General features: G+C 24.0%; 2 protein-coding genes across 6 annotated transcripts in view; one reads left to right on the top strand and one right to left on the bottom strand.

Moving 5' to 3' along the window:
* LOC127282571 (FUN14 domain-containing protein 1) overlaps positions 1-24,122 on the top strand; it is a 192,978-nt gene that overhangs the window by 65,986 nt on the left and 102,870 nt on the right. The gene's annotated exons all lie outside the window — the stretch shown is intronic.
* The window catches only part of LOC127282559 (histone demethylase UTY), a 146,847-nt gene that overhangs the window by 26,403 nt on the left and 96,322 nt on the right, over positions 1-24,122 (bottom strand). For all 3 annotated transcript variants that reach the window (XM_051306870.1, XM_051306869.1, XM_051306871.1), the window contains 2 exons: positions 13,070-13,248; positions 3,769-3,897 (listed from right to left, as the gene is read on the bottom strand). In XM_051306870.1, coding sequence (XP_051162827.1) covers positions 3,769-3,897; positions 13,070-13,248 — 308 coding nt within the window. The remainder of the gene's footprint in view (positions 1-3,768; positions 3,898-13,069; positions 13,249-24,122) is intronic.

The following is a 24,122-nucleotide window of genomic DNA, read 5'->3' as shown; positions in this document are numbered from 1 at the left end:
TTTTGGCAAATTTTTTATAAAATTATTTGTATTTGCTTTGGAATTTTAATTTTTAAGTTGAGGTGCACGGAAAAAAGGTTATTTTGACAGCTTTGGAAATTTAATCAAAAAACACAAAAATAATTTAGATAGAATAAATTTTTTGTTTGATATATATTCAAAATAGTTCAATTTACTTATATTAATTGATTTCTATGTTAAAAAGTCCAAAATATTATATGAAAATTGATTTTTAAACTTGCCTGTCAAATGCCAAAATTCACCATATTTTTATTACATTTTTCTAGAAAGTTAATAAATATTTAAAAAATTATTACAGCTTAATATTAAGTACTTTCAATGTACTTTCATATGATGCGCTGACTTTTTAATATTATGTAGTAGAAATAGGAAAAATTTTACTTTGAATGTTGAACTTTCCAGGATTTTCGGTGATTTTGAACACTTGTATCTCCTCAGGTGCAAAATAAAAAAATCCAATTTTTGTCTTAATATTTAAGTTAGACCTTGTTTTCCATTCTGTCAAATTTTGGCGATGGATTTCGAGCTATTTTATGGTTTTATTCATTTTTGAAAATCAGCTTCGAAAAACGAAATTGAAGGTTAAAATGCAAGTGGTTCTGCGATGACTGAAGTTGGCTGTCTTGATATCGATGTATTTGATTAAATTCAAATTTAAGTTTGCAAATAAGATTTGAACATTAAAATTCATAATAATTCTTTAAAAATATTATTTATAAGATTTATTTAAATCATTAAAGAAAATATAATATTAAAAATTGCTTAGTAAATAAAATTTTGATTTTTATTATTTTTTACATCATTGGAAACTCTTATGAATGACATTTAAAATTAAATAATTACTTGAAAGTAAATTTTATTTAAAAAATTTATTGGGAGTTATACTTTAGTATTTAATATATGACAATTACTATTAATTGCTCCTCACAATTAACTCCCAATAAATTTTTTAAATAAAATTTACTTTGAAGTAATTATTTAATTTTAAATGTCATTCATAAGAGTTTCAAGCCAACTTCAGTCATCGCAGAACCACTTGCATTTTAACCTTCAATTTCGTTTTTCGAAGCTGATTTTCAAAAATGAATAAAACCATAAAATAGCTCGAAATCCATCGCCAAAATTTGACAGAATGGAAAACAAGGTCTAACTTAAATATTAAGACAAAAATTGGATTTTTTTATTTTGCACCTGAGGAGATACAAGTGTTCAAAATCACCGAAAATCCTGGAAAGTTCAACATTCAAAGTAAAATTTTTCCTATTTCTACTACATAATATTAAAAAGTCAGCGCATCATATGAAAGTACATTGAAAGTACTTAATATTAAGCTGTAATAATTTTTTAAATATTTATTAACTTTCTAGAAAAATGTAATAAAAATATGGTGAATTTTGGCATTTGACAGGCAAGTTTAAAAATCAATTTTCATATAATATTTTGGACTTTTTAACATAGAAATCAATTAATATAAGTAAATTGAACTATTTTGAATATATATCAAACAAAAAATTTATTCTATCTAAATTATTTTTGTGTTTTTTGATTAAATTTCCAAAGCTGTCAAAATAACCTTTTTCCGTGCACCTCAACTTAAAAATTAAAATTCCAAAGCAAATACAAATAATTTTATAAAAAATTTGCCAAAAATGAATTGTACGGATATTAAATATCATTATTACAAATTATCAGATTTTTCTAAAAATAAGCCGCAACGACTTCAGATGAAATATAATGGAATGACCCATTATTATTATTATTATTATTATTATTATTATTATTATTATTATTATTTATTTACTTATTTATATGTAAACGGACTTTTTTTGATTATCAATATCAATTTTATATTTCTGCAGTTAAATGAAATTATAAAAAAAAATCTTATTGTGATATTAAAAAAAAATGACTAAATATTATTTTAAAAAATAAACAATTATTTATTTAAATTTAACACAACAATATTTTAGAAAAGAAATATTATTTTTTTTGCCATGGAGAAAATTTGAAACAAATAATGAAGTTAATAAAAATTTTTACAATTATTTCATTTTATAATTTAAAATAAAAGCAGATAATTTTAAATTTAGAACACGGAAATATTTAAAATAATATATAGAAGAAATTCAACTTTTTATACGGCACGGAAAAAAATATTTAACTGGAACAGACATATGTTTTTTTAAAATAACGAAAACTTTTGCTATTTTAGTGAAACATATGGCTGTTTCAGATGAAATTTTTTTTTCTGTGTGAAAGAAAATTATTTAAATTTTTGACAATAAAATATTTTGCAAGAAATATTTATTGCAATATCTACATAAATTTTTTTTATTTTTTTTATTGACTTAACAAAATTTTTTCCTGTCTCAATAAAATTTTCTTCGTTTCAATTTTGATTATAATTTTTGAAGAAAATATATAAATAATATATAATTTAAATGTAAAATTAAGTTTATTACAAAGTAAATAAAAATAAAAAATTTTCATTTGATTTAAATTTATTTATTTGTGAAATATTTCATTTGTTATTAACTTTAATTAATTAATATGTATATTGTAAGGCTTTGAAAATCAATACGTAAAGACCTACTAAAAGGTGTAGGTGGAAATAAATAATTAATTATGTATAATATCTCGAAAACAAAAAAAAAAATTATTTTTTTTATTGGAAGTATACATTTTAGATTTTACTTTAAGACAAAAGAAAAAAAAATAAAAAAAGTCCTTTTTCAAAAAAAAAAGTAAAAAAAATTTTTTATTTTTAAAAAAAAAGTTAAACTTTGAATTTTTTGAAAAAATAAAATAATTTTTTTTGAATTGAAATAAATATTTTTTTCAATATAAGTTTTAATAGCTTTTTTGACATCCGTGTCATTGGTAAAATGTATTTTTGAAAAAAAAAAATGTCATCCCCTCTTCCTCTGAAAAAATATTGTTCAAAATGGAAAATTTTTTTTTATAAAGAATTACCATCCAATAGAAGTACAAATTACCCAAGTTTGAGCAACTATTGCAGAAATATATTTTTTTTACTTAAAATTACTCATAGGTGAGATTTTCATTAAAAAAAAATTTTTTGACTCGAGCATTTTTTTCGAAATTGTTATAAAAAATAAGAAAATACGTATTTTTTGATTTTTTAATTAAATAAAAATTTTGGAAGTTATAATTTATTTAATTTCAACGTCGTCAGAAGCCGAATACATTTAAAATTCACTTTTTTCTTTCCTACTATCAAATAAAAAATAATTTTATATATAAAATTTGTTCATTTTTCTTTGATATTTTAAATTGTAGTAAAAAATAACAATGAAATAATCTAAAAAAACTTAAGTCTAAAAAGTGACTTTTCTCAAAAACCGAAGTGATCGACTTTTGAAATAATTTATTTATTTAAATAAATCACAACTTCCACAATTTTTATTTAAGAAAAAAATAAAAAAATACGTATTTTCTTATTTTTCGTCAAAAGTTTGAAAAAAAAATTGTTCAAGTAGAAAAATTTTTTTTTTTAATGAAAATCTCACGTGAAATGCCACATATTACGAAAGAGTATCAGCGCTGTGTATTTATCGAATAAATATGACATAACCACTTGCAGAAAATTCTCACGTTTTTGAAAAGATGCGCAAGAGAAGAAGAAGAATAAGAAGAACACAAGACACGAATAAGAAGATGAAATCGAATGGCATTTCTGCTATCGTGTCGAGAGTAAAGTAACACAATCATATAAGGGAGACTTACCCAGCTGTCGACAGATATCAGCCTTGAGATGGGAGGGTAGACTTTTTTCCTTAAGCAGTGTCTCGTAATGATCCTTTGCCAGACGATATTTGCCCTGAACTTCATGCAGGTGTGCAATGTGGAATTTAACTGAAAAAAAAAGAAAATGGAAAAAAGGTCAATTACATTCAAAATTAATTATGTAAGAATCAAGTAAAAAAAAAAAATTATTTACACTCTTGTAATATAAATCTCTTCATAATTTATTTATACATGTAATTTTAATTTAAATTCTTTATTTTAATTAGAAAATAGTTTTTGTAATAAAACAACCTAATAGGGTCAGCCGTGGTAAATCCGAACGCTAATTATTTCAGTTTAATTAAAATTTAAAAAATTATGTTAGACATGAGAATTTTTACCTCAGATCCTCTTCAAATAAGAGATTCTAAGTATTATCCCATTTTTCGTTTGTTAATTAGCAACAGCATAAACAAAGATAACGAGTATTGCAAAAAAGATTGAAAATCAAAGATGACACTCTTTCAGTATTTTGTCTCGTATTTGAAGAAAAAGAAGCTAAAAATTCATTTTATTATTTATAATTGTTTGTTATGAATACTAGAACAGAAACTATTTTTCATTTTTGCCTTCTGTAAAATTTTATTATAATAATATCAGACCGTTTGTATTTACCCCGGAAAATTGGAAAACCGTGGTAAATCCGAACGGTATTTTCAATAATTTTTTCTTATATCAAAAATTGTTTTTATTTGATTACACTATTATTTTAACATTATGAAAGTACATAGAAAAAAGTTTTTCTTTCTATATGTATCTTCGTTAGTAATTAATAAGCAGAAACTTAATCTCTGTTCTCTCGAAGGAGTGTTCCACTTTTTTTGCCAAATGGTTTGTTGAAAAAAGTTTTTCAGGATCTTAATAAAATTTGGTATTCTACGGTTTTTGGGGTCGCTGATTACCAATTTCAAGTCAGTTTTTCAAAATTTAAAATGGCGGATCCAATATGGAGGACGAGAATTTGAAAAATTCATTGGATTCGCTCGAAACACAGTTTTCCTAAAAGTATCAAATTGAGACCAAAAATTGCATCAAATCTTTGCAACGTTTTGATGCACATAAGTTATATCAAAAAGAGATCGTTTTGTGTATCATTTTTAGAAATGATACACGAAACTGTCTCATTTTTTGATGCAAAAAATTTAATCAATTTATATCAATCATGGCCGAATTGAATCGACTCAAAATTAAACGAATTTTTTTCAGATATTTTGGTAATAGTACAATTGCGGAGACCATTTCACTATTTAATTTGAAAATGAAAATAACAGAAAATCAAAGACAATGTGCAATTCGATAATTAAAAAGTGACAGCTTATAAACATAACCTAAAATGCATGAGAAAAATTTGTCGATAAAATCAATATAGCCGAGCTTTTTAGAAGGTAGATGGCAGTTTTGCTTTTTATAAAAACGATTCAGAAAAAATTTAAAGAAAGAAAATAGATGAGTGCTGCCATCTACCTTCTAAAAAGCTCGGCTATATTGATTTTATCGACAAATTTTTTCTCATGCATTTTAGGTTATGTTTATAAGCTGTCACTTTTTAATTATCGAATTGCACATTGTCTTTGATTTTCTGTTATTTTCATTTTCAAATTAAATAGTGAAATGGTCTCCGCAATTGTACTATTACCAAAATATCTGAAAAAAATTCGTTTAATTTTGAGTCGATTCAATTCGGCCATGATTGATATAAATTGATTAAATTTTTTGCATCAAAAAATGAGACCGTTTCGTGTATCATTTCTAAAAATGATACACAAAACGATCTCTTTTTGATATAACTTATGTGCATCAAAACGTTGCAAAGATTTGATGCAATTTTTGGTCTCAATTTGATTCTTTTAGGAAAACTGTGAATTTTTATTTCAGCAAAAATTAAACGCAGAAGAATTATAGTCCTTGAAAAAATACTAATTTTTAAATAACAAATTTTTTTTCTTTATTTAGTTTTGAAAAATTTACTTTCCTCGGACAAAGAATATTTTTTTAAAAGCATTTGTGTTTCAGAAACAGGAATGAAGGTGTGATATTTTTGTGTTCCTGAAATTGTTTTAGATTCATTAAATTTTTTTTTAAGAAATTTTTTTAAAAAATTTGTAGAGTAAATCATACTTTGACTCTTGCTTAAAAATCTCAGAAGTACAAAAAATTAGGAAAATTGTTCTCATATAGCAACAATTATTATCACGGTGCAAAAATTCGCAATATTGCGTACTAATATTGCTTTTTATTTGTCTCTTATAAATAATAAAAATTATGCTAATGAAAGATAAAAGCTATTAGAAGATTAAATTTAAAATATTTAGAACACATTTATTCAAATTATTTATTTAAAGATAATTATTGTATAAATAAATAAATATTTCAAATAAATTATTGTACAGGTTGTGATTTTTTTCAAAACAATGAAATTCGTGTGTGACGTAGGTTGAATGCGGGTTAGGATTCAACTTCATACTTCGTGTCAAAGTTTTCAAAAACACATATTTTGAATCACTGTTATCCAAAAATCCTCACAAATGTCCATGATAAACCAAACGGAGTTTGAAACTAGAAAAACTAAGCTTTATTTTCATATATATTAAAATAAAATTGAAGGGGGTGTGTTTTGAGATATCATGAGTTTTATATTTCAAATCAAGATTTCTGTATGAAATTGTGAGAAAATTAAAAAAATGTTAAGACCAATCGAAAGATCATTAAATTCTCTTTCGAAATAGTGTATAACATTATAATATTATTTTCTTTTTTATATAATAAAAATCTCTTGAAAAACGCTCTGCTAGCGATCGTCTTTTGAAGGTGGAACGAGTTGAAATAGAATGCCTCATTTATATATGATGCATTATTACATAATAAGTTTATTATCGTATTTTTTTTGAGTTTTTATATAAGTTTAACAATTGCAATACTTTAAATTTATTTTCCCTAAGATTTTTCTGAAATACAGTGGCGTTCGTATTTACCCCGGTATTTTAGGAAAGTTGCAAAGTATCGAGGTAAATACGAACGCTAAGTTTCCTGCGATTGTAATTTATCAAAAATTTTTGTTACCCTTATAACATTGTTCTATGGAAGTAAAGTAACAACTTCATGCACCAGAATACCGGAAGTATTGTCTTTTAAAAGAAAAAACTTATGTTATTGTTGAAACTTATACTAAAAGCGTTCGGATTTACCCCGGCTGACCCTAAATGCATTCGAAAAAATTTTTATTTAAACTAAATATACCATTTTTTTTTATTAACACACTTTTTTGGTCATTTCAAACAATATTATTTTATAAATTGTCAATAACAATATTATTTTTAAACAATTTTTATTATATTTGATTAAAAAAAATATATCTATTTATTTGATCTAAATAAAAATTTGGTCTATTGTAATAAATTTTTCGATCGAAGAAAGAATTTAATTGAGCCAAGTAAATTTTTAGTGGATTTTGAACCAAAATTTGGTTGATTAATACATCTATTATAATGACAAACAAAATACATATGGAAAATAAAAAAAAATAATAAAAGACTGTAAAATCAAGAATTTAAATATATTTAAAAAGAAAATTTGAATAATTAGTGAGAAATTGAAATTTTGATTTTTGAACCAATAAAATATTCGCGAAAGAGAATAAATAATTTGCTTAATGTTTCGTGTATATACTTAGAGTTTAGATTTCACGGTCGTTGAATATATACGGAACTTATTCGTCATTATTGTCGATTTCCACAAAATCAATTCACACACATATATTATTTATTTATATATGAATTTTTCTTGGAAATTACAAATTGTTATAGGTACGAATGAATGTGAATCGCGCGTATACATATCCTTGGAAAAACTAAATTTAATTTCGTTGAATCATCATCAATATCATAAATATTGATATGATTCAGTTGAATTTAAGGGGGATTACTTGTTAAACATTCAGTATAAATATAGATTTCTAACGAAATCAATTATTTGCAGTTAAAAAAAATCGCTCAATTGTTTCATTTGTTTAATTATTTTTTTTATACATATTTTTGTTATATTTTTAATATTATTTTTTTATTTTTATTTACTTTTTTCACATTTTTATTAATTAATTTTATTTATTTTGATTTATTATTATTAATTTAATTATTATTTTTTTTTATATTATAAGTACATCTATACTTGTTTTAGTCAAACAGTTCAATTTAAATAAATATAGTTCAATTACATTTTTGTCTTCTGCAAATAGAATTTTTAAAAAATTGTCTCTTGGAAACAAAATTTAAATAACCTGTTATTTTTGCTATAATTTTGTTCAAATTCATATTCTCATATGGACATTTATTTTTAAAGAAACTGGAAATAAAACAAAAGTAAATTGATTATATTAGGAAAATAGGCCGCGACCTTTTTTTATTTTAGTATGTTTAAAGTTCAGTTGTACATGAAACTTTTTATTGAAAAAAAAAATGAATTTTTATTTTTAATTTTATTGATAAACAAATTTTTTTGTTTGTTTAAACTATCAAAATTGAGAATATTAAAATTAATTTTGTCAAAGTAAAATTTTTTGATTGATATATAGATCCAAAAAAAAAAAAACTAAACTAAAACTTTGAGCAAATTAACACCAAATAACCGAATTTTTTTTGGATATGAAACAAGGAAAAAATAAGGAAAATTTTCTACTTTAAATCATTTAATTTTGTGTAGTGATTCAATTGTGGATTTATTTTATTTGTTGTTGTATTTACAAAAACAATTGTTTTTTTTCTGAAAAAATTGTTTCTTCAACCAAATTTTCACTTAATGAAATTTTCAAAATTCATTTAGCACAATTATTAATATTTAACTTAATTTCTATTTAGGCCGAATTAAAAATGACTAAGTTAGTGATTTCGACCATTTTTAATTTGTCCATACTTTCATTTGCCCAAATTTTTAAACTTAATATTGAATTTTTCATTTTTATTAATAAATTTCCTTTAAGGGTATGTGGGCAAAAGACGTTTTTTTTGTGATTTGAAGCTTACTCTGAAATAAAAAATGATTTTGGTTTAAAATTTTTGGAGAAATGATTTTGTTTGGTACGCAAGGAATCTCGCTGTTCTACTAATTTACCATAACTTAACGCAAAAATAATATAATAAAAATAAAGCAATAAATAGTAAAAAAAAATGTGTTTAATCATAGTTCATTCAGGGGCCACTTGCTTGAATTGGCGCTGATTACTAGAGCACTGACACACTCAAGCAACGTCTGTGTATGCGCCGCCATCTTTGTTTTCATTTTCGTTTAAAAATGCCACTTTTTAAACATCATTTTATAATTATTTAACTCAAAATTATGTATTTTTCGGAGAACAGCGAGATTCCTTGTACCCTAATGTATCATCCTTCAAAATTTTAGACAAAAATCTTTTCTCATTTTAGAGTGAAAAGTATACTACCAAAACACATTTTCCCATACTATAGGTCACGTGGGAGGTTCTTACATAACCTTAAACCACTTTTTATCAGTATAAAAATTTTTGGTAAAATTTAAAAAGCAAAAATTAAATTAATAAAAAAAAAGTTCAAAGCTTTTTCTGATTGAACAAAACCGCGCGCTCTTATAGAGTCTATATATATAATAATAAGTTATAATATGTTTATTGCAAGGTCATTTATTTCGCGAAAATCATATATCCATAAAATATATATATATATAGAAAGGATACAAACGTTTTGCAGAAATTGCAGTTATTAGTCTCTTGTGTCGAGTGTATCGATCTTTTAATGATATAGACATTATAATAATTTTCGCCAAAGAAATATGGCCAATGGCAATATAGAAATAGATAATTCATGGAATTTATAACAAATCTAGAGAGAAAGAGAACTCAACATTATTTTTCAAATGCTATTAAGTGTTAAAATTTTATAAAAAGAACAATATAATTTATCAAGGTTCACATTTTTTACTACTATATATATACACAAAGTATATTATAATATGGAAGGATTTCAAGTGAAATGATCAAGGTGAAAAATAAAAATATTTTAGGTCCATTTTTTTTTATCTATATACGTCCTTATGCGAAAAAAAAACACTTTAGCTTTCATTTACAAAATAGAAAAAAATAATAATTGTGTCTTATCCAAAAATGTCGGAATTTATTTTTGATATATTATCACAGTAAACTTGGTTGTATCTTTTTCTATTGCAACGTTTTTAAGTTATATCAAAAAGAGATCGTTTTGTGTATCATTTTTAGAAATGATACACGAAACGGTCTCATTTTTTGATGCAAAAAATTTAATCAATTTATATCAATCATGGCCGAATTGAATCGACTCAAAATTAAACGAATTTTTTTCAGATATTTTGGTAATAGTACAATTGCGGAGACCATTTCACTATTTAATTTGAAAATGAAAATAACAGAAAATCAAAGACAATGTGCAATTCGATAATTAAAAAGTGACAGCTTATAAACATAACCTTAAATTGCATGAGAAAAAATTTGTCGATAAAATCAATATAGCCGAGCTTTTTAGAAGGTAGATGGCAGTTTTGCTTTTTATAAAAATGATTCAGAAAAAATTTAAAGAAAGAAAATAGATGAGTGCTGCCATCTACCTTCTAAAAAGCTCGGCTATATTGATTTTATCGACAAATTTTTTCTCATGCAATTTAAGGTTATGTTTATAAGCTGTCACTTTTTAATTATCGAATTGCACATTGTCTTTGATTTTCTGTTATTTTCATTTTTAAATTAAATAGTGAAATGGTCTCCGCAATTGTACTATTACCAATATATCTGAAAAAAATTCGTTTAATTTTGAGTCGATTCAATTCGGCCATGATTGATATAAATTGATTAAATTTTTTTCATCAAAAAATGAGACCGTTTCGTGTATCATTTCTAAAAATCATACACAAAACGATCTCTTTTTGATATAACTTATGTGCATCAAAACGTTGCAAAGATTTGATGCAATTTTTGGTCTCAATTTGATACTTTTAGGAAAACTGTGTTCAATTTCTTTGGTCAAAAAATATTTTATTAAAAAAATTTTATTATTTAATGTTATTATTAATAATTATAATAATAATATAATTATTAGTTAAGATGTTTAATTAATTTTTTGCTTAAATGCACATTTTATTTTATATAATGTACAGATTTTTTAAAATAATAATAATAATAGTAATAATAATAATAATAATAATAATTATTATTATTATTTCATTATTTAATTGAAAAATTTGTCTAAACATAAGCGTGCTAATTCAAACTAAATAAATTCTAAAAAATTTTAAACGAGTTATTTTTCCAACAATCTTTTACTAAACTCATAGAAAAGCAAATTAAAAAAAAATAATAATAAAAAAATTTAATATAGGCTCAGTTGGGGTAAATGGGTACAAGAGGTTTTGGAGCTTAATTTACAGTTTTAAAATGAAGTTCAACGTAAATATTTTAACCTCACATCACCTGCAAGAGGTTTTGAGTATTGCCAAGCTTTTATCTTGACAATTGGCATCAAGATAAAAAAAGTTTCTCGCTCAATGCATAAAAACTTGAAAATCAAAGTCAAACTGTTTCAGTATTTTGTCGAGTATTTCAAAGAAAACGGACTTAAAAATCATACAAAAATTTTTTCTTATTCCTTATGATTCCTATAACAGAAATTCACTTGAATTTTTGATTTTTGTCAATTTAGTTAATAATGACAAGCTGTCCTCACTCTCTAAATCTAAATTAGTAAAAATCTTTACTAATTTAAATTAGTTACTCACCTTTTTGCTTTAGAATTAGTTAAATGTTACTAATTGTTAGTAAAAGTTACTAATAATTAGTAAAATTTTACTAATTCAGAAGCAAAAAGTGAGTCACTAATTCAAATTAGTAAACATTTTTACTAATTCAGATTTAGAGAGCATTTACCCTGAGTTTTCAAATTTTTGGGGTAAATGGGGACAGCTTGTTATTATTAACCAAATTGACAAAAATCAAAAATTCAAGTAAATTTCTGTTATGGGTGTCAAAAGGAATAAGAAAAAAATTTGGTATGATTTTTAAGTCTGTTTTTTTTTCAAATGCGAGACAAAATACTGAAATAAAAAAAAAATAAAAAAATTTCAATTGGTTCAACTATTATATATTTACTACAAATTTTTTTTTCAAGTTTTTTCATCCCTTAATACAGTAATATACTTAAGGAAACTTTTTTCTTAAAACATTCCTAGAAACTATGCTGTTCCCATTTACCCCAAATTTTATGAAATTTTCAAAATTTTGGGGTAAATGGGGACAGTCAGTTTCATGCGCGTTTAAAGCATATCTAAATTTTTTTCTGCTTCATAAAATTTATCCTGGGAATGTAAATAACAACTTAAAAAAAAATAAACCCACAAATATTACTTTTTAAAGGAAGAAACTTACGTAATTTGTGAAAAATAGAGATTTTGTCCCCATTTACCCCAACTGACCCTATTAGTTTTAATTAATTTTTTTTTCCTCAAAAATATATTGTAATATAATTTTTTTTTTTTTCTTGTGAATTTCATAAAGATGAGTAAAAATAATTGCGTTTTCGCTTCTCTTGGAGATAGTGAAACTAGGTCAACGTTAATATAGTTGAGTGTCGCTGTCGTTGCAACGCGGAAGCAATGCGGTCAAGTTTAAAAAAAAAAAAAAAAAAGTGAACAAAAAAGAATTCATCGAATCAACATTAACGTTTTGTCAATCATTAAAAAATAGATTGCAATTTAATTAATCATAAATTTCAATTTCAACAATTTTTTTAAAAAATATTTTCAATCATTACAATTAACAGGTCAAAAAAAATTTCTTTTTTTTTCCTTATACATACAAAAATTAATAATTTAATTAATTATTAATTAATTAATTCCTAATTATTAATTGATTATTATAATTAATTAATTAACAAAAAGTTAAGTTTAATTTTCTTTTTATTAAAAATGAAAAGAAAAAAAAATAAATAAACAATAGGGAAAATTATTTATCTTATTTTATTTTACGGTAAAAAATTTCTAGGTTATGTTTGCGATTTTTAAAGTTAAAAAAAAAACAAAAATAATCAACTATAAAATATTTATGTTATTATCGAAAAATTTAATAAAAACCGTTTTTTTTTTATTTTACCTAATTAATTAGAAACATTTTATCATAGTAAAACTATCACTAAACATAACCTATATAATTTTTTTTTGATGTATAAAAAAAAATAAAAAAAAAATGTAAACTTACTTTCAAGCTTGGAGAAAGAAGCAGGTGTGGTTGCGTCGATTAACGCAAGGGTCAAGTGTTTTAATGCAGCATCAAAGTCACCATGGACTTTTAGCATTAAACCTAATCGAATGTGAACCTCGCAGGCCCGAGTAAATCCTGGTTCCACCCATAGCACCTCTTGGAATGATTTCACAGCCCTAAAAACAAAATTGAATAATATTAATCAAGTGAATGCAAAAAATAGTAGTTTTTTTAATATATATATAAAATAACTGTAATTAACAAGTGGCATGGCTACGCGGCTTCTCTACTGGACTTACAACAGCAAGGGCCAGGGTTCGATTCCTCAAGACTGTGAATTTTTTTTCTTTAATTTAAATACATAATAACTAATTAATAATCTTTATAATCAATAAATTGCCTATGTTATATATTTAAAAAATAACATAAAAATACCTTAAAAATTGATTCGATAATTATTTAATTATTTAGATAATTTGATAATGATTTAATTGATTAATTTTCAATATAATTAATTTAATTTTCTATATTGTTAAATAAATTATTATAGTACCTACTATAAAAATTTATAATTAAATGATTATAATAACAATAATTGTGATATTTTCAAAATTCTGTATTTCATTTCAAAACTCGAAAGTTACAAATTTGCAAAACATATTTTTTTGGAAAATATTCTTCATAAATAATAAAGAATAATACCTGAGTAAATGTTTAAAAAATTAATTTTAGCTTCTCTCAAGGACGACCTGAACCTATAACTATATATGTATACAATAATGAGAGATTAAAACAAAACATATATATGTGACGCTTCACGAGAGACGGGACCTTACGTCAAAAAAAATTGTAGGTTATATTTGTGATTTTTGAAGTGAAATAACTCAGAGTCTCAACTATTAAAACATTTATGTTTCAGTCTCCATTAACTTAAAAAAAAACTAATTTTGATTTTACCAAATAAAAAAGAAACTTTTTATCTATATAGGTAAAACTACATATCACTAAACATAACCTAAATTTTTTTTTGAAGTAGGGTCCCTTCTTCTCGTAAAGCGTCAAATATGTTATAATTCTTTTAAAATTAATTATTGTTAATTTAATTCTAAACTTTTAATTAAATTAAAATTATTTTTATAATTAAAAATATTGTCACGCGTGACGTGCATATTAATTTTAAGTTTATAGGCACACAACATATAAATTGCGTATATTAAAAAAGAAAACAATTTTTGTATGAGTAATATTTATAAAAATTTAAATAAGTTTAAAACGTGACTGTTGTCCAAAATATGTGTTAAAATGATTAAAAAAAGAAAAAAATAATAATAATGTCTATTAGTTACGAAAATGTATAAGAACTACAGAATTAGTCATCATTGAAATGCACAATGTTTATGATCAAAACGAATTCGAAGAAAAATATATATATTTCTATGTAAATTGTTATAATTTTTTTGTGTGTTAAAATTTTTGCAACTTTTTTTTCAACAAATAATATTTGTAACAGAAAATTTTTTTAGGTTAAATATATTTTACAATTTTACGTAAGAAAAATATTTTTTTTTTTTTCAATTCTTGATCATATAAAATGTTGTGTACTTCATTGACTTCAATAATAAATTATAAATTAATTTTTTTAAATGATTAATTATAAATTGATTTTTTAAAATAATTATTATAATAAATTAATTTTTTTAATTATTACACTGAAAAAAAAAATTTATTTGATGCAAATAATCGGTTATTTTACTATTATCGAAAATAAATATTTACTTGAACCAAATAATTTTTATTTAAATTAAATAAACTGTATGTAAAACAATAATTTTTGTATTTGAAACAAATACGATTTAAATGAATCAAATAGTAATTATTTAATACAAATAAATATTTACTTGATAGAAATAAATATTTATTTGATAATAGTCAAGTGACTGACTATTTGAATAAAATAATTTTTTTTTTTTATTAAATTAATTATTTTTTAATAATTAATTTTACATTAATTAATTTTTACCATTTTTAATTTGTTGATTGCTTTTTTTAAATCAATTTCACAATTAATTATTTAAACTTGATTTTTATAATTAATTTTTTTTTTTTTAAAGGAGGGAGAAGGTGAAGACTCAACATTTACTTCTTATGACCATACTTAGATATTTGCACTTGAAACTCTGAGTAATCACAATAAATCGCTTTGCCTTCAATTCAACATTTTCCTTGGCCTAGGAAACTTGTCATTCAGGAAATTTGCAATAAATTGCGATACGAATATTCTCAATAGTTTCAGTAAAACATACAAATATATTTTTAAAAAAACTATATGGCAAAATTGCCTTTTATCAAAATTTTTTTTTTAAAAAAGTAAAACTTTATAAACAATTTTTTATTTATATTTTTCTTCGAAAGTTGTTTTTTTTAAATAAATCATTTGAGTATAAGAAATTTTATTGAATCAATTTTTTTTTCGTACTTTTTATAAAATATAATAAAATACATATTTTATTATTTTTTAATTTGATAAAAATTATGGAAGTTATGATTTATTTAAATTTAACGTCGTCCGAAGCCGAATACTTTTGAAATGCGTTTTTTTCTGTTCTATTAAAAGATAAAACAAAATATTATTTATGAAATTTGTTGGATTTTTTTTTTAATATTTTAAATATGTAGTAAAAAAATAATGTAATTACAACGAAAGCATCTAAAAAATTAAAATTTATCAAAAAATGAATTTCAAAAATCGATCACTTTGGTTTTGAGAAAAATCACTTTTTAGATTTATAAATAAGACAGATAAACGCATTTCAAAAGTACTCGGCTTCTGACGACGTTGAATTTAAATAAATCATAACTTTCACAATCTTCATTTAATTAACTCTCTAAATCTGAATTAATAGTTTTTCTACTAATGAAAGAGTACGGATTCGTTTATCAATTGAATTAGTAACAGTTTTGACTCTTTTTTTTAGTAAAAAACTACTAATTTATGGAGTAAGTCATTTTTTTTTACTATTTCAAATTAGTAAGACGATTTACTCCATGAATTAGTAGTTTTCTACTAGCAATTAGTAGTTTTCTACTAAAATAGAGTCAAATCTGTTCACAGTTTTCCTAAAAGTCTCAAATTGAGACCAAAAATTGCATCAAATCTTTGCAACGTTTTGATGCACATAAGTTATATCAAAAAGAGATCGTTTTGTGTATCATTTTTAGAAATGATACACGAAATGGTCTCATTTTTTGATGCAAAAAATTTAATCAATTTATGTCAATCATGGCCGAATTGAATCGACTCAAAATTAAACGAATTTTTTCAGATATTTTGGTAATAGTACAATTGCGGAGACCATTTCACTATTTAATTTGAAAATGAAAATAACAGAAAATCAAAGACAATGTGCAATTCGATAATTAAAAAGTGACAGCTTATAAACATAACCTTAAATTGCATGAGAAAAAATTTGTCGATAAAATCAATATAGCCGAGCTTTTTAGAAGGTAGATGGCAGCACTCATCTATTTTCTTTCTTTAAATTTTTTCTGAATCGTTTTTATAAAAAGCAAAACTGCCATCTAACTTCTAAAAAGCTCGGCTATATTGATTTTATCGACAAATTTTTTCTCATGCATTTTAGGTTATGTTTATAAGCTGTCACTTTTTAATTAACGAATTGCACATTGTCTTTGATTTTCTGTTATTTTCATTTTTAAATTAAATAGTGAAATGGTCTCCGCAATTGTACTATTACCAAAATATCTGAAAAACATTCGTTTAATTTTGAGTCGATTCAATTCGGCCATGATTGATATAAATTGATTAAATTTTTTGCATCAAAAAATGAGACCGTTTCGTGTATCATTTCTAAAAATGATACACAAAACGATCTCTTTTTGATATAACTTATGTGCATCAAAACGTTGCAATAGAAAAAGAGAAAACCAAGTTTACTGTGATTACTAATTCAATTGGTAAACGAATCTGCACTCTTTCATTAGTAGAAAAACTACTAATTCAGATTTAGAGAGAAAAAAATAAAACATTACGTACTTCTTTATTTTTTATAAAAATTTAATTAAAAAAAAATGAATGAAAATCTTACGTGGAATGCCCTATATACATATATACCGTGTCCAAGTTAAATAAGTACGTGTATAATGTAACTTAGAAAATAGCGGAAGAATTGTGTAATCTTTTGGCCTCGAACACGCGAAATGTGCGAATAACGTCACTTGTCCATGCAAGACACGTGAAGTGAAACACGTGTATAAAATTCACTTGTATTAGTGCATGTGACCCTGAATAGAAGGTCATAACCAGAATAAAAGCCTATCAGCTGATTCGTATCTTAAAATTGTTCTCTCGTATCAACTTATATTAGAAAGATGTTTATTTCAATGCACTTGCGCATAGATAAAAAAAAAACGAAGCTAAAGTATACACAACGTTTAAATATAAATGATTTTTAAAGAAATAATTTTTTAATATGAAAAATTCTATAATTTTTTGCCTAAAAAAATATTTCTTGTAGTTTTCATTATAATCAACAAATTATAAAAAAAAAAATATTTTTTAGACAAAAAATTATAGAATTTTTCAATTTAAAAAATTATTTCTTTAAAAATCGTTTATATATAAACGTTGCGTACTTCAGCTTTGTAGAAAAAATTCCTCAACTCGGCTCAAATTATTTTTTTTTCAATCAAAAATATTGCAAAATAAACTTTTTTTTTAATATTATTTATTTTTTCAATTAAAATATATATATATATATATATTTTTTTTATTAAAACAATTATTACCTATTATTTTTATTTTTCTTTTTTTATATTATTATTATTATTTTTATTCTATTAAAAAAAAAAATATTATTTCAAAACTAAAAATAACAAAAATATATTACTCGAGAATAAAATGCATTTCAATATTTTTATATATCTGAAAATGAATAAAATACTTTTTTAAAAAATTTCTCGCACGTTTTATTTGTTATATCAATACGATCGATTGATATTTATTATGATAACACAGGTGTTGAGTATTCGCAAGAAGGGAAAAAAAATTTATTATTTTTCTTTTTTTATTTAATATTAATGTTAAGTATATATGATTCGCGTCATCGATATAGCATACATATATATATATAAAATAAGCAAAAAATAATATGTAAGCAAATATTTTCATTGTTTTATAAATAAAAAAAAACCTCACTATAATGTCGACGAATAAGAAAAATACTTTTGATAAATAAATTACAATTTTTTAAATTAAAAATATTAATTTTTTTCCGCATAATATTCAAAAATATATTAATGTTAAATTTTTCGATATTTTCAAATTCAGAAAATAAATAAAATTAATAATAATAATAATAATAATAATAAAAAATATAATAATAATAATAATAATAAATAAAATTCTTGAAGCGACGAATCTTCATTTGTCCGAATTTGCAAATGTCCGAAATAGATAGAAATATTTTGCCACGAATTTTAAAATTAACTAATAAAAATTTTTTTTTGTAAATAATTTTTGGTAGTAGGTTAATAATAAAATTTGCGCCGAAAGGTATTGCTGTCTATTTTTTTCGGACAATTGCAATTTCGAATAAATGAAAATTCATCGTTTTAAAAATTCTGTCAAACAAAAATTTCAATCACTAAAAATTCTATTCAATATGAGAATTCTGCTAAATTAATATTTGGTGAAATTAGAATATTTTATTAAAATAAAAATTCGGTACCTAAAAAATCGGTTAATTAAAAATTCGTTAAAAAAAAAAAATTCTGTCAAATGTTAATTAGAAAAATGAAAATTATAACTAATTATTTTTATCGGAATATTATGCAATACTTAAAAATTTTAATTATAAATAAAATTCAAGCAGTGACAAAAATTATAATGAACTATTATTATTATTATTATTTATCAAATCGGGCATATTTCTGATGAATATAAAGAAAAGTACTTGCATCAAAAGTTTGACGTAAGTTCTTTCTTATGGGGGCAAAGACTTTTTTTTTCTGTATATACAAATATATTTCACAATGATACCATACCACTCTGCATATATATATGTATATGAAAGTGAGTCACTCTTGCTTGAAGACAACGAACCCCGAAAGGAAACGCGACTCAATGAACGAATGAATGGATCTCCCATGAATGAAGTTTATACTATACACATTCATATCGATGTCTTTTATAATATAATTTAAAAAAAAAGTTCAGAAAATTTTTAGGTTATTCATTAAACAACATATGTTTTTGGTATATATAATAAATTTTTCTTTATCTCACATTATCATTATTATTATTATTATTATTATTTTTATTATCATCATTATTATTATTATACTTATTATATTTATTACACTGTCCGACAAAAATGATTTTTTTTTCTGCCCCTCGGATAATTCCGGTCACTTTCGATAGATTTTTACACGCTGATTACGAATCTGCAAATAAAAATGCTCTAGCACGTCCAGTTTCTGAGAAAATTAGTGTTAAAAAGTCGAAAATGCGTGTTTTTGGCCATATTTGAATTTGAATAAAATAAAAACAAGAGGTGCTAGAATCTTGTTCTTGGGTTCAAATGAAAGCTTGAAACTTAAACAACAATTCCATGAAGGGAAAAATTAAAGGCATAATGATAAGGCTGTTAAAACTTATTTTTTCATTTGCGATTAATTTTGTCATTTTTCATATTCAACGAACACTGTATATAAACCTAACATTTTGAAACAAGTGACAAGCAAGTGAATGAAACATCATTCGAATTTGAAAATTTTTCAGTTGACTTTCAGGTTACTTATTATCTAATTAATTTTCTATTAACTATTTTCGTCAATCGTGACGAGTATAAACACACAAACTTTAATAAATAATAAATAATTATCACAAATAACAAAATTTCACAATACACCTAAAAAAGTTTATATAATTAACATCTTATTAGTTTCATTTAACATAAAATTGAAAGTTAATTATTTATTACTGTATTTTGTTAATAAAAACAATTCGGCCCAGCGTTCTGCAGAAGTCTTCAAAAAACTGTATAGTGAACATTATCTTATTTAAATATGGTTTAAAGAAGGTAAGTTTAAAAATTAATAGATAATAAGTAACCTGAAAGTCACGTGAAAAATTTTCAAATTCGAATGATGTTTCATTCACTTGTTTGTCACTTGTTTTAAACTATTAAGGTTATACACGGTGTTCGTTGATTATGAAAAATGACAAAATTAATCGCAAATGAAAAAATAAGTTTTAACAGCCTTATCATTATGCCTTTAATTTTTCCCTTCATGGAATTGTTGTTTAAGTTTCAAGCTTTCATTTGAACCCAAGAACAAGATTCTAGCACCTCTTGTTTTTATTTTATTCAAATTCAAATATGGCCAAAAACACGCATTTTCGACTTTTTAACACTAATTTTCTCAGAAACTGGACGTACTAGAGCATTTTTATTTGCAGATTCGTAATCAGCGTGTAAAAATCTATCGAAAGTGACCGGAATTATCCGAGGGGCAAAATCATTGTCGGACAGTGTTATATTACAACAATTATATTGGTATGCAGACAGGTCCATTCACATACATTTGTGATTGCGTGACTGATAGTATTTTTCCATTAAAAAAAATATTTTTTTTTCAAATTCAGAATAAACACTTGATTCCTTTTTTTTTTTTTGAATATTTTAATACATTTTAATGGTTTTTAATTAAATAATTATATTTAATTATGAGACCGTTTTCGCCTAGTGGATAAATTTAATCTTCCAAGAGGTTAAAGACAGTAGATATATTCTGCGTCTGCGCAGAAGCAAACATTCTGCGCAGACGCAGAATATATCTACTACGTTTAATCTCTCGGAAGATTAAATTTATCCACACGGTGAAAACAGCCTCTATAATGCATTTTATTCTTATACACGGAAAAAAATTTTCTGGTAATTCTTTAACGTCGATTTAGAGATTTTACATGTTCCTAAATCTGTTAATTCTACAGATATTTTCTGCAAGGATTTAACGCATGCGCGAAAACAATGCAGTGATTCGACTAAGGCTGAGTACGATTGAGTACGTGAGGTTAAGGCGAATTTAGTGTTTGTATTATTATCATAGTGTCGTCAAGAAAGTTCAATTAAAAAGGAAACGTCTTAAGTATATAAACATTATTATAAAAATAAATTATTACAAATTTTTTATTTTTAAATTAACTCTAGTGATTAAGTGAGAAAAGTCGTTTGTTTCAATTTCTCGACATAAGAAAAAGTGGATTTATCATAAGTTTTGAAAACTTGCTCCTCATTTTTTTTGTTAGAAAATTATTGAAGGATGAATTTATTTACATAGAAGTTATACTAATTTATACAATAATGTTCCGCGAATTCAATGTATTCGGAGGAGAATATAACCTATAAGAAATACTCTACCAAATATATATTATCCCCATATAGTATACATAATTTGGTCACTCAACAGTTTTTAAGAACTGTAGCTCAAACTTGTAGAATTAACAGATTTTAATGCCAATGATTCAACATATTTCTCTATTTGGAGAAACATCAGTAGATGGCGCAAGAGTTTCTGTAAATTCTACAGAAAATTTTTTTCTGTGTACCTACATATAGTAAGAATATAATTTATACTATGAAAATAAAAATAATTCTAAAATAAGAAAAAAAAATAAAATTTCTCACAAAATACTTGATAAATTAAGCTAAAATTTTGTGAAGAACTCAAAAATAGTATAAGGATTCGTTGACATATATGTCAATTAGAATGTATATTAATATTTTCTTTTTAATTGTTTTTTAAAAAATTTCATATTTTCGGAAAATTATACTAAAACTATATTGTCGCCATATTGGAATTTCCCTCAAATATATATGAAAATTTTTTTTAAAATCAGTTAAAAACAAAATATTAATATAAAATACTATTATTTTGAGTCCTTCATAAAATTTTAGCTCAATCTATCAAGTATTTTGCAAGAAAAAAAAGTTTGCATAAATTAGAGACTTTTTTTGAAAATAAAAAAAAGTTTTAATAATACAGATTTTTGTTGTTATTGAGATTTTTAATTTAGATACTGTACATATATATATATATATATATCAATGAAGTAGAAGGCGTTATAAGATACGAGGTTATAACGTCAAACAGCTGTGGCTTTCGATGCTACTGACCTCGTATTTATAGACCCAGTGACGAATCAAAGAATTAAATAAGATAAAACAATCTCACTTCAATGCAATCTAAACTTTAATGGTGCGAATTTCCGCTTCTATTGGAAAAAAAAATTATCACAATTTTTTTATTTCAATATATGTGTCAAAACTATATATATATTTTTATATAATAAAAAAAATTCGCCGCTGTCTCCAGTATGGGTCATTCCATATCATGTTTTTGACAAGGTTAGATTAGGTTAGGTTGGTTATTCTTGACATGGAATGACCCATATATATTTACCTACATTAGTATTTTAGTCCTACTTTTAACCTCAAATCCACAGGCGAATTGACATGGAACGACCCATATATCTACCTATATTAGTATTAAAACGAACATAACCTCAAAATTCAAGGTCCTAGATCTCCAGGATTCAAGGTTATGGATCAAATATAACCTTAAAATTCAAGCTTTCAGGATTCAAGATCAGAGATCAAACATAACCTCAAAATTCTAGGGCATAGGAATTCAGGATTCAAGGCCTTAGTTCAAACATAACCTCAAAATTCAAGGACATAGGTCAAGGGACCGTTGGGTTTGAGGCTGTGTCTGAAGTGGGATTTGAATAATCCAAAATGTCGGATCCAATATAGCGACCAAAAATTAAAAAAAATTATCAAATTCGTTTGTAACTTGTTACTTGGGCTTTAAAAAAGGTGTATTACACAATATTAATTACACTTTTTTGAAGGCCAACAAATTAAATTCGTAATCAGCGTCTCCAAAAACCCTCAAGTAACAAGTTACAAACGAATTTGATGATTTTTTAAAAATTTTGGTCGCCATATTGGATCCGCCATTTTGGATTTTTCAAATCTGACTATAGATTCGTAATCAGCAACTCCAAAAATATCATAGTAACAATTTTCAAGCAAATCTAAATGATTTAAACGAATTTTGAAAAAATCTTTCGCCATATTGGTTCCGCCATTTTGAAAATTGTAAATCTGACACTTTATGCTTCTTAATAATTGTAATCAACGATCATAAATACATGAAAATTTGTAAATTAACTGTATTGATAAAATATAATAATAATAGTAATAATAATTGCTGAATTCGGCTAAATCTATTAAAATAATAAATCTATAAATAATTAAATTTATTTGTCACTTTTGTCTATACAATTTTTTCAATTGAATTTTCTTATAGAACAGATTTATAGCGGAAAATATAAAAATAACTGCTCGCAGCGTATAACCTTCTCTCTCTCTCTCTCTCTCTCTCTCTCTCTCTCTCTCTCTCTCTCTCTCTCTCTCTCTCTCTCTCTCTCTCTCTCTCTCTCTAAATGAAGAAATTCCTTTCATTTTCTTGGTAAAAATGAAATTCCTTTTCAGTGTAAAAGAATTACAAATATAATTAGCGAGAGAAAATTATTATTCTTTAAAAGGGGGGAGAAAAAAAACACCACCATCTTTAATTATTTTATTTAACAAAGGTTCAACTGGAAATAAATAAATATATATATATAATCTTATTCGACAAAACCGGATCTTCCAACACTTTTAAAGAAAATGAAAAGGTATATGTATATATCTATTCTATACAATATATATATATATATAGAGAGAGAGAGAGAGAGAGAGAGAGAGAGAGAGAGAGAGAAATCGTGATTACAGTTTCGCGAGAAAGGTCGAGATAAATAGGAACAAAAAGATTTTTTTTTTTTTTTAAAAAAAGGTAAAAAGAAAAAAGAAGGGCGAAACGGTACTTAACTTACGAGCTCTCCAGGGAATGGCATTATTTTTCGCTTCGACTCATTTTTTGACGATTTTAGAATAGAAGAAATTTATTTCTTATTATTTTT

This window comes from Leptopilina boulardi, unplaced genomic scaffold (genome assembly GCF_019393585.1).
Source record: "Leptopilina boulardi isolate dan_hultmark-lab unplaced genomic scaffold, ZJU_Lbou_2.1 LbouV2_300, whole genome shotgun sequence".
In the NCBI taxonomy this organism is placed as follows: Eukaryota; Metazoa; Arthropoda; class Insecta; order Hymenoptera; family Figitidae; genus Leptopilina; species Leptopilina boulardi.
The sequence above is the reverse complement of the archived record's forward strand: the minus strand, read 5'-3'. Positions and strand labels throughout refer to the sequence as shown.